The sequence below is a fragment of the Marmota monax genome, unplaced genomic scaffold (genome assembly GCF_021218885.2).
Source record: "Marmota monax isolate L192 unplaced genomic scaffold, Marmota_monax_Labrador192_F-V1.1 WCK01_AAM20220418_F8-fsc00044, whole genome shotgun sequence".
In the NCBI taxonomy this organism is placed as follows: Eukaryota; Metazoa; Chordata; class Mammalia; order Rodentia; family Sciuridae; genus Marmota; species Marmota monax.
The window spans coordinates 12641395-12653937 of record NW_026695198.1 but is presented as its reverse complement, the minus strand read 5'-3'; the positions used below and the strand labels follow the sequence as shown (position 1 = coordinate 12653937).

Below are 12543 nucleotides of genomic sequence, written 5' to 3'. Positions count from 1 at the left end.
TGAACACAGAGCAGAGGATAGAATTTATGACCAAGGTCAAGAAAGGAAAAACAAAACCACATTTCTGTATGTGCATTGTTTCCACCTTTACTCACAAACTTTTTGACATCAAATATTTCATTGTGATAAATCTTCATTAACAGAAATATTAGTGAAGTTAGTACCTATTATAAGAAAAAAAGAAATATTACACAATGAATTAATACCACTTCTAAAGAAAGTGAAGATATACAAACCTTAGCAATTTTAAAAACTCTTGATTGAAATCTGTGCTAACTAAAAGGAAAACTATACAAGCTAAAAGAAAATACTGTGTCATGTTGACAGAGTGAATTTCTGCTAAAATCAGAGCAACTTAGAATAAAATCAGAGGAAAGGGAAAATAACTTTTTTATTTTTTATTTTATTTTTAAAATTTTTGTTTATCTTATGAAAAGCACAATACACCAGATTTTATATCTGTATTCACTCAATTTAATCCTGATCTCTTTGAGTGAGGTTAGGTCATTTCATCCCCATCTCACAAATGGGCAGATGGTAAGTGGCAAAGCTGAGATCCAAAGAGGAGTTACTGATTCAAAAACTCAAGCCACTTGCTGCCCTCCAAGGTAAGCTACATTAAATAGATAAAGAGAAGTTCAAATCCTAGATGAGATTTTAAAGTTTCTCTGACCGCTAGGTATTCACAAAATTCGCCGATGCCAGTTCAAGATAGCAGAATGGGCAGCCCGACTATTATCAAAATGCCCTCATTCATTATGGTATTATTATATGGTAGCCAGCATATTAGGTAGATGATCAAAATAAACAACTTGATCCTACCTCTGTATTTCCTTATGCTTTTTTTGTACACAGGATCCCTTTGAAATATAAGAAGGTGTGTGTGTGTGGGGGAGATCTGTTGAAGGAAGGAATAAAATCAGGCCTTCAAGTTCTTCTAGGAAGTCTTTATTTCAAGTGTTTAGTGGAGGAGCTTAGACCTATTCATTATATTCTAATTTGAAGTCTTCAAATCTTTCTCATGGCAGCTCTAAGTATTATTATGAATAAAGCTTCAGAATTGTTTTGTAGCTCTATGATTCTTATGAGCCAACCTCAATAGACTATTTTACTTTTATTCAGGAGTTGAAAATGTTCAGTGTTAAATATATCTCATGCAAATTGGTGATCTTATTCCTCTTTGAGTCCTCTAAATGGGAGTACGATAGCCATTTGGGAATAAGGTACACTGCCTCCCTACCTTTCAGGATACAATTTTGCAAATCTCTCCATATGGCTTGTACTGAAATTTTAATATATGTCCTAAAAGGACAAATGTAGCGTTAACTGGATGATGGTACTTGAGCATAAGCTCAGCACTCATGTGCTAAATGCTAACTGTATTAAAATTTTAATTTTACTTTTTCATATTTGTCTCAACTTGTTTTGCTCCCATGAAATTCTTTGATATCTGGCTCCCTGGAAATTTCCTATGCTGTTTTATTTCTATGTGAATTAGTCTGAACATAGATTCCATCACATGAATAGGAGGAACGTTTACAAGCATCTCTTTCTTTAAAAGTACCTGAATTAGTGGAATGAAGAATTAAGCTTTGCCCTGAAGGTAATTCCTTTCTACAGGATTTTTCAATTTGGGCAGAAATAAAGACCTAGCAAGATTATTAGGTTGCCTCAATCTTCAGTGAATAGTTGTTCTAATCTTGTAGTTGCTAGTGTCTGTCCCCAGGCCAGTGAGATCAGCACCCCCTGGGAGCATCTCAGAAATGCAAGTTCCCTGGCACCCCACACCACTGAATCTGAGTCCCCAGTGGTGCTTTAAGAAGTATTCAGGTGACTCTGAAGCACATTTCTGGCCTCCTGGTGGTGCCTAAATCACAGCTCAGGAATCTGAGAACTGGACTGGGGTTGTGGCTCAGTGGTACAATGCTTGTCTAGCACATGTGAAGCACTGGGTTCGATCCTCAGCACCACACAAAAATAAATAAATAAAATAAAGGTATTGTATCTGTCTACTAATAGAAATAAAACAATTTAAAAAAGGAATCTGAGAGCCTTGAAAATATTGAGCCTCTTCAAAGCAGTTACCAAATCTATGGATCGAACCGCATAATTTATTGAGTTCTATAGAATTTTATCTCCTGGCCCTTTGCTCTGACTACTTTCCGAAATGATCTTTTTGGTGACCATGTCAGTGACTTAAAAGGAAATAACAAAACAGAGTCCAGAACAATGAGATTCTGTTGTCCAGGATCAAGGTGACAACTAAGGCTAAGCCACTTTGCTTGGAATCCACTGTCTTGATGTGGGGGGGTCACACCTGGCCTGTGCCCTGCTTTCTTCCTCTTATCCAGGTAATTGCCTACACGCTAAGGCAGCACAGTTTTAGGTTTGACCCTCTATGGGGTGTAGCAGAAAAAATCAGCACCATTAGCCCCCTTTACTCCTAATCCCCAGGGAGAGCGTATGGCTCCCTCCCATTACACCCCTGTGCCTGGTCACCTAACCAGAGCCAAGAGGGTGTGTGTGTGTGTATAAAGCAGAGTAAATAAATAAAGGAAGAAAGAATAGGAGGTTAAAAGGTTTGGGTTGGAAAACAGTTACCTCCACTTTCTAACAGTATCTTCTTGAACAAGTCTTTCAATTTCTCCTGAGTTGCAGGTCTTCTATCTCTAAAATAGAGAAAATTAACCTCGCTCTTATGAGGATTAAGTAATACCATACATGTAAAGGACTAGGTGAGACTGAGATCTGTTTTCTCCACTGTGTGAAGGCCGGGTATTGCTATTGTTCCAGGCCGACCTACCTGTTGTTTTCATTTCTATGAAACCAGCAGGGAATTAAAATGGGCCGGAACCCCAAGCGCTTGGCATCAGTCCTTGACAATGTGCACAGAGCAACCAGCAGAGACTAATTAAGACAACATGGACATATGTATTTACACTACTTCCATGTTTCTGAATTAATCCAAGACAAAGTGTGAATTCCCACCATTCTCTCAGCTAGGCATTACACCACCCCCCAAGCACATTTCTGTACACACACGTGTACATGTTCATGTGCAATTCTCAACTTTTGTCTTAAAAGACTTCTGTTTACCAGAGAATGGATCCATGATGCTCAATTCTGGCTACACATGGGAATCACCTGAGTGAGCTTTTGAAAACCAGTAATGCACCACCTCATCCCAAACCAATCAGATTTTAAATGTCTTAATGCAAGACCAAGGCATCTGTATTTTTTTTTTTAAACAATGTTAAAAACCCCAGGCCTAGAATCAGAGAATGTCAAAGTTAGAAGGAGTCTTAGCAATCTTCCAGTTGAATGTTATCATTTTCCTGATAAGGAAGTTTTGGTCCAGAAAACTTAAGCTAACCTGCATCTTTTCACCTCAAATTGAATAGTTTCTAACCTGTGACATACAATCTCTTTGACAGGTTAAGATGGTAGATTTTTTCCCTTCAAAACTGCAAATGGCATTTGCTATTAATGGTAACAGCTACTCACAGCACCTAGGGTGTGTTTCTCAGCTCTGACTGCACAGCAGAATCTTTAGAAATGATGCAATGGATCACTCCTGTAATCCCAGCACTTGGGAGGCTGAAGCAAGAGAGTCAATCACAAGTTCAAAGCCCACCTCAGTGATTTAGCAAGGCTGTAATTAATTTAGGGAAACCCTGTCTCAAAATAAAATATTAAAAAGGGGTAGGGATGTGACCCAATGGTTAAATGCCCCTGGGTTCAATCCCTGGTGCCAAAAAAAAAAAAAAAAATGCTGATGTTCAAGTCCACCTCAGGTAGATTATGTCAGAACCTTGCGAGTAGGGATGCAGGTATCAGCTCTATTTCAAGTCCCTCTATTTCAAGTCCTTGGGGATTATTTCTCTGAACAGCCCAGGTTAAGAACCATAAATGCCAAATGAGTATTATTGGGTGGTATTTTTTTTCTTTTTTCTTCCTCTAGGTATAGACATCATCTCCTTAAATAAGAGTTGCATAAAAGAGAAATTCCCTGGGCATTCAATTGGGAAGGACTTTTTTTTAATGTATTCTCTGCCATTTCATGGGAAAAAGAGAACCTTGATTTGTCTTTCATAGAGCAAATGTCCTTTGTTGAGTTGTTAAATTCCAGCATCTTGACAGTTTAGTTTGCCTTTCTACTATTATGTCGATGACAAATCAGAGATGATATCAAGCAAGCTGGTAGAATTGTAAAGGAAACTAGGATGTCGTTTGTTGAGTAGAAACCAGTTTAGCTCCAGGATCTATGTTCCTCGGAATGAATGAAAAAAAAATATATAAATATATATTACACACACACTCCATATGCCTCTGGCCCTTTATGACCCCCTGCAGAGCATGAATTAAAATATTTATTTATATTTATTAGTAAGTAAATATATATTACTAGTAATATATATTTACTAGTAAGATCTGGCTAGAATTGTTAATTTACCAGAAATTGACAGCCTGTTTCCAAAAACTCCCTGAACCCTGGTTAAAAAGCACAGCATGGCTCCAGGCATCCCCTACACCCCTGGATTCTGGGGGCACACCCCAAAGGACTGAGCTCCTGCTGCCATCCTCCGACTGAATTCCCACCTGTACTCAGGCTGTGCAGACCACTCAGCCTTCTAGCCTCAACCTCCACTAAAGCACACCTCTGAAAAGTTGTGCATCTCCTTATATCTTTTGCTTTTGTGCATTTGGTTCCGGACAAGTCAGAAACAAATGTAAGTACAGGCACTTGACACAAAAACTACACCGTGTGGCCCCAAACTCTTTACACCCTGTCTTCTTTTCCACCACTTCCCAACAGCCTGCTCTGGTCAGGTGCTCATCCCAGTTTCTGATCTGCATGTGAATTGCTACTTCTGCCTTCCCAAAATGCTCTCCCCTCACTGACTCCCATCTGAAGACCCACCCCCTCCCCCAAATCATTCTGCTTTTGAAGGCACCATTCAAGGGGCCTTGGGATTACACCCTGGGTCCACCACTTTCTTAGTATGTGACCATGGTGAGTTACTTAACTTCATCTGCCTCACTTTGTTCAGCTGTAAAATGGACATAATAATACCTACCACAGAGCATTGCTGTAAGAATAGTTTAAATTCATGTCCATATTCAGGGAACTATTTTTCATGATGTTGATACTGGTCTATAGGATGATAATCAAATTGTCAAAATCAGATTGTCAAAATTACTGTATCATTATTACATTTCAGATTACCGTGATTTGACCTGCATTATGCCCAAATCCATATAATAAGATACCTAATAACAGAGAACCAGTATGTGTATATGTGCATGTGTGTGCATCACATTAAGCTTCCATTGCAGTTTACATTTTTTGTCTCTTATTTATTTATTTGTTCATTGCAGTTTACATTTGAAAAAGCTATAGTCAAATTTTTTGTTTCTTATTCATGAAAACAGGCATAAGTGGATCCAAATATGAATATTAAAAAATCCTTAACCAACCTGGAATCTATGAAATTCAAAGTGTAGAAACTGCAATGATTGCCTAGTTGTTACTTCAGGTAGAAGAAGTAAACAGAGATGTACCATCATCTAACATTCTGCTGAGCACCGTGCCTGGAAAACTGTTCTATATGACAGATATTGTGGCCATTTGAGGCTAAAACTCGGGAAAATAGACCCTAGAAGAGTGACAAATGTTAGTTCATGTGTGTATGTGACAAAGTCACAGCCTTTTTTGGCCATAGAGGGATGCACCTATAGTCCCAGCTTTTGGGAGACTAAGGTGAAAGTTTTGTATGAGCCCAAGAGTTTGGTATCAGCCTAAGAATTATAGCAAGACCCCTCTCAAATAAAATAAAATAAAAGCTACAACCTCCCCCTCTAAATAGTTACAAGGTACAGTTTACCATCAGGAAATACTGATCTGTTCAGGAATTAGGTAAACATTTCTAAAGGTCTGGTCCAGTTTCCTGGAGTGAATCTTCTCCTCAGAACTCCAAAGCACTTAACAATTGCATCTCATGACTTACCCTCCAGGCCAGGAGAAGCAAGTATTGTTTTGCCAGGTGTGGAATCTGGAAGAACAGAAAGAGTCTGCAGTGTGCTCAAAGCCATGAGTTAGCAGCAAAAGACAGTTCAACTTGAGGTCTTCAGATGCCCAACCCAGTACTTATCTCTATTGAAAAATGGCTCCCTCTCATCAAGTTTACATTAGCTGTAATTGTTTGAGTAATAAATACAGTAGTGTGAGGGAATGGATCACAGTAATAGCAGCTGTGTTCCAGAGCACCTGCCATGTGCTGGCTTCCTCCTGTGGATAGTCTGTGATGCTCAGGGCTCTGCCCAGGCTTCTCACAGCTGCCTTGCAGAGGGCCACAGAGCTGTGTGATAGAGGGGGCTCTATTTAAATCCAGGCTTTCTAGTTTGAAAGTGTAGAATTTTTCTTCAAGCCACTCCAAATGGGTATTAAATACCCTTCCCAAGACCAAGACAGGATACAGGTGACATTCACTGTCCCAATAAATGACTTAAGGTAGTTGTGTAAGTAGAATGAATAAACTCATATAAAGTGCTCCAGACCAGACCCTGGCATCAAGTAAGAGTTTGATGGTTCTGATGATAAATATGATGATGAACAAAACTGTTTGAAAGGTGTTTGATCTATTTTGATATATTTCTCATCAAACTCTCTATGCATGTACCCTTGTACCAAAATAACCATTCCTCCTGATTTATATATAGGCAGATACAATGAATCAAAAACACTAATACAAAATTACCTAACAGAAGAATTCCGTTTTGATCTGACTTCCAGGAATCATTCAGAATTAAGGAGACATGTTCCTTGCTCTTTATTCTGGGTTCCAGTGAAGTTGGAAAGACTCAGATAAAATAACAACTGAAGAAATCAATTAAATTATTTTATTCAGCACCATGCCCACACTAGATGTGCATAATATTTGTGGAATTGGTGTGTACTAAATTACTGGAACAAACTGATAAATTAGAGAGGTAGGAGAAGAACTGAAATGATGTACTCCCAGGAAGCAGAAAAGGAATGTGCAGAGTGAGGGTAAAAATAGAGACAATCAGATCTGGCAATTAACTGATTTACTGATAAACTTCAAGAGAGTAGATAAAAAGCAAGTCCGTGTGACAGCTAAATTTCTGCAAAGGCCCTTGTTGAGCAGAGCTCATTTCTGGGGCTGATTGCGTGTTCCATTAACAGGTGCCTCCCCTGGGCTCAGATTTTCATCTGAAGGCAAAATCTTCTCTTCTCCTTGTTTTGACTGTTTAAATGGCTTGCAGCATTGGTTTTGAAGTAATTCTTTACAAAAATTTCCTTTCTCTGCCTCCATCTATAAACTCTCCCAGCAAAATCACCATTTTTAGTGGCAGCTATTTCAAGGTTTTATTGCACGGTCATAAAAAGTGTCATGATATGGAACACTAAAATGACTGTGGTAAATGTGTGGTAATTATATTTCATTGAAATTCCTAGTATGCTTGCCACTAAGAAGATTTTCAAAGCCTCTAGCTAATTACTTCATCTAATAGGGTCTGTAACTCTTTCAGAGGGTCCATGGTAGAGAAAGTAATTGACACTTGTCAGTGACTCTTGCTTTACCCCAGGTAGGTGTGTAAAAATATGTATATACCTAGAGTGTATATGGATGTACATGTGTGTGCATGTGTGCACAAATACACACATATATGTGTACTTGGTTTTGTGTGATACCTCATCCACACCAGAGACACTGCCAGACAACTAGTGTGGTTAAATTCCTCTTCAGAAAAAAAAAAAAAGAAAAAAAAAAAAAAGAAAACTCTCTTTCCCTTGATCTCTATCCTCACAGGAAATCAACCAGGAATTTGGCTAATGGGAAAATGTAAGTTAGATTCCAAATACACTAATATAGCTATTTTTTAGTGTAGTTGTCTCTCAGTTTCTGAAAACTTTTTGAGAATTTCACAGCATCTTCTGGAGCTAATTGGACATAACTGTGAGGGTCACTCTCCCAGGCCTGGAAATCCAGGGTCTCCAGCAGAACCTGGCAACAGGTCACATGTAGTTTTCCACCAAGTGTAAGTCACCTGTCAATAACCGTGGAGAGAGAAAGGGGAAAACTGGTTATTCTTAAGTAGAGCACTTGTCCTGAAGGATTGATGCGCTGGTTGTATTTAATAATCCAACTGGAGTCATTTTCTGACCCTATTACATCAGTACATTTCTAGACACACCTTTCTTTGCAGGAGCCGCACCCGTAGATACCTACATCCTCCTCAAAGACTCATGCATCTGAGCTGTTCTGAAATATATCCCTCCTTCCTTCCCAATGGACTCCAGATGCAAAGAGGACCCAATTGCTAATGTATAGCAGGGGCTCTTAACCCCAACTGCACATAATAATCACCTGGAGAGCTTCTGAAAATTCCAAGGTCCAGCCAAGTTTGAGAACTCCACATGTGACCTACCTCCCTTGGGCCTGATCAAGTTAACTTCACATTATTTTTAGTTAAGTCTTCTCTAAATCCTTAGACTATTCTTGTTTGTTTCCTTTTCATGAGTTGATTAATAGGTTGCCTTGATTCTCTCACAGAAGATGCTAAACATTCAAGACATTCTAGCCAAGGCTGGATGTGGTGATGCATGCCTGTAATCCCAGATACTAGGGACGCTGAGGCAAGAGGATTTCAAGTTCAAAGCCAGCCTCAGCAACTTAGTGAGGCCCTAGGTAACTTAGCAAGACCCTGTCTGAAAATAAAAAATAAAAAGGTCTGCACCCCTGGGTTTAATCCATGGTAGTAAAACAAATAAATTAAAAAAAAAATACATTCTAGCCAACCCACAAATAAAAGTATACTTTAAAATGGTTTGAAACAAACAAATTAAATAACAGCAAGAGTATAAAGGGCTAAAACAAAATCATAGAATGAGCTATATCTATCTGGTGTCTGGGAAGTGTCCAGTAGAAGTATCAAAGCAGCCCGGAGTTGCATTTCTTCAATGCAAATTCCCTTAACAGAAAATGAAGAGTGACTCTAGATCTCTAGTTCATCATGATACTTCTGTGTACAGGTTTCATTCACCTGCTTCCAAAGCCTTCTGGGACCCTTGGCCAATCTCAACTTGGCATTAGTATATTTTTTGCAACTAAGATATTACTCCCAATGTGATATGGACACAATGAGGGGATAGATAGGAGATCATTTTAAATGGTGCATGAAAGAAATCTTTTAAAAAATATTTATTATTTTAACAGGTTTGGAAAGATATAAGTGGCACAACACATAATTTTGCAGATATTATTGTGTTGGCCACAATTTAGAAATATGTGCATTTCAAGTTATCAATACATAGAGGCACATAGGTGATATTCATAAATAGAAAGGGGGAAAAAGATAAAAAGTTTGATAATGCTCCATTTGTCAGTACTTTCACCAACTTTGGTCATCTTCTAGTTGAGGTTGTATTCTTCCTGACTCCCAAGTTAATACATGAGGGAGGAGAAGAGGTGGGGGTACAAGTAGAAAGAAGTTATTAAGTCCTTTCCCCCGCCACCGGGATTGAACTCAGAGGTGCTTAACCACTAAGCCACATCTGTTTTTATATTTTATTTGGGGACAGGTCTTGGTGAGTTGTATAGGGCCTCCCCAAGTTGTTGAGGCTGGATTTGAACTTGTGATCCTTCTGCCTCAGCCTCCTAAACCACTGGGATTACAGGCGTGCCCACCAGGCCCAGTTTAAGTCTTTAAATGTAGAGAATCCCATGAAATGACCTCCCCCACTCCGAGGGTGAAGGGCTATTTTTTCAACCAGTTACTCAGGAAGTGTTGGGGACACTGAGCCCTGAAGCAGTGTCATACTTATTTAGAAATGAACCTATAGCATCTGCAGCAGGCTTGATAAGTAGCTCCAAGTAGAAACCAAGGGCAAGTTCCCATGTGTACCCACTTCTCCTAGCAGCGTCTCACAGGGTGTGCAGGATTTGTAGTAAGATAAGATGAAAGGCAACCTGGCCAGTTTGCCAGCACCTGGGATGTTCTCTGATTAAACCCATTTCTGTCTTCCTCATGTGCCACCTTTCCCTGTCTGGTGTTAGAAATTCAGGGCCAGAGAACAAAGCAGCCAGGTTTGTTTTTCCAGAGCAAGAGGGGTCTGGCGAAAAACAGCCCTGACAGCTGTGCCTGGGTCTTGGTGAAGGAAGGGCTTTCACGTGTTTCTTCCAAGACTGTTTAGTCTGCATGCTGAGGATTCATATATCAGTTTTTGGCTCTCGTGTCATTGGGGTAGTTCTGATTTGCATTGATTTCGTCGTCATCTGTATTTGCCTATAATGAAAGAAGTGTAGCTTAGAACGGAGTTATTGCAGGGTCACTTTAAATTTGGCGTTCTTCGTTCATTCTCACAGCATTGACAGTGCTTCTTTAAAAGGGTGGGTGGGCGCACTCCTAAGGCTGCAGTCCTTAATAAATAACACCTGGATCTGAATCCTCAACTCCTCTCCCGTTGGCTTTTGCAGAAATGGCAGTGCATTGAGGACACATCTGGGAAGCTTCGAATTCACAAGTGTAAAGGGCCCAGTGACCTGCTCACCGTCCGGCAGAGCACGCGGAACCTCTACTCTCGAGGCTTCCATGATAAGGACAAAGAGTGCAGTTGCAGGGAATCTGGTTACCGCGCCAGCAGAAGCCAGAGGAAGAGTCAGAGGCAGTTCCTGAGAAACCAGGGGACTCCAAGTAAGACAAACGTTTGTGACCACCGCAATGGCGGACCACGGCCTTAGATAAAAGTTCCCCTTTCCACATTTCAGGTATTATCAATGCACAGTTCTCAGACCAAAAGAAAATCATTGTTCTGTTTCAAATAAGAAAGCTAATATTAAATTGAAATTTCACTCTCTAAATATTCCCACGTAAGCATAGAATGAAAATAGGTTTAGTAAAAACACCAAAAGCAAGACTTACGTACAAATAAAAACTATAAAATGGTTATTCCAAAGGGTAAAGTATAAGGTTTAGTTAGGTCCATTTTATTTTAATTCCATGCTAATGTCCTGATTTGTCTGCCTTAAGTTGCTTTAAACAATAATCCAAGGCATCAATGCATATGCATTTCAGAGGAAAAGCATAAACACCTTTTTTTTTAGGGCATATATTTCAATCTGTTATGGGACAAAATATATATTTTTTTTAGATTTTGTCAACTTATTGGATATTGTTAACTGACAGGGTCAAACTAGTTGAATTTGGTGTGAAATGTATGACCTAGAATTCTATTTATAAAAATTATCAGGCCACTTTGAGATACCTATCATTATTATAAATATGAAAACCAGCCGGCCCACACTTTCAGTAGAAGAATGAGAGTCTGGCGCCATCTAGTGGAATAATATGAAAAGTGGCTCACTTCTGTGGTGTTTTCTATACTCCTTTGGAAATAAGAAACATGAATTCTGTGGCCAAGATCTGGAAATCCAGTCACTCATAAGAAAAATATATGCCCTTAAAATGATGTTTTTATCTTGGACTAGAGGTTTTAGGGTTATGAACCCTAGATCATTCATCCAAAATCATGGGTGTATTCTTTATATATGTGCATATTTTTCTCAAAGTCGATTAACTTTCAACAAATTCTTAAAAGAATACATAACCCAAAAAGCTAAGAAGATTTTTCTTCTTCCTGAGGGAATATTCCAGTCTCAAATCATTCGCATAATGCTATCAAATTCAAAATCAGAATTGGAGGTGTAGCTTAGTGGTTTGCCTGATGGATAGAAAGCCCTCTTCCAATCCCCAGCACCAAAAAAAAAAAAAAAAAAAGAAAGAAATTAAAAACCAACAAGGGACAAGGTCTCCTGACACTCTCCTTGGGGAACAAAACTGAATCACAAAAGTTTATCTTAGAAGCAGAGTCATTCCTTCTCTTTAGAAAGTTAGAGATCACACATATTTTTCCACGTCAGGCACAAGCTGTTTCAATTGCATGGAATATCGTGTGTTTGAGAGCAGAAGTGAGTTTTTTTCTTTTTTCTACAATAGCAGAACTTGTGGGCATGCCCACTATCATGAAGGCCCACCACTCAACTGAACAGGGCAAAGTCCTACAAGAGCTGTCTTAGAGCATAGAGATTCTGATTCCTCGTCCGATCTGCCCCCTTCTTTTTATTTTAGCAACAGGTTGGAGAGATAAGGCCAGAGGAGTGTACCCACAGAGTCTAAGTGCATCTGGTAAACAGGGGACAATGTTTGCACATTAAAGTTCTTAGCTGGGTAGGACCCAATGAGCAATTAGTAACATTCCATGGTCACCAGAAAACATGCTGGCCTCTGCCTTGCCTTACCCTCCATTTGCTAGATATGGAAAGTCACTTGGCTGACACAAGCAAAATTTAATTATTTTTTAAACATATCTTTCCCTATTTGTGCAAATACAAGATATCTAGAACATTCAGCTTTTTTAAAAAAGCAGCCCGAAGTAATAGTAAAACCATAGCCTGAGAGGTTCTAGTCCTAACTCCCACTGCCTTGCAGAATCTATGTGATGGTCAAAGCTTCGGTTCT

At 39.2% G+C, this 12543-nt stretch overlaps 1 protein-coding gene across 1 annotated transcript in view; it reads left to right on the top strand.

The window, feature by feature from the left end:
* Sulf1 (sulfatase 1) overlaps positions 1 to 12543 on the top strand; it is a 177586-nt gene that overhangs the window by 144199 nt on the left and 20844 nt on the right. The window contains 1 exon segment of the mRNA XM_058573980.1: positions 10503 to 10719. Within this exon segment, the coding sequence (XP_058429963.1) occupies positions 10503 to 10719 (217 nt within the window).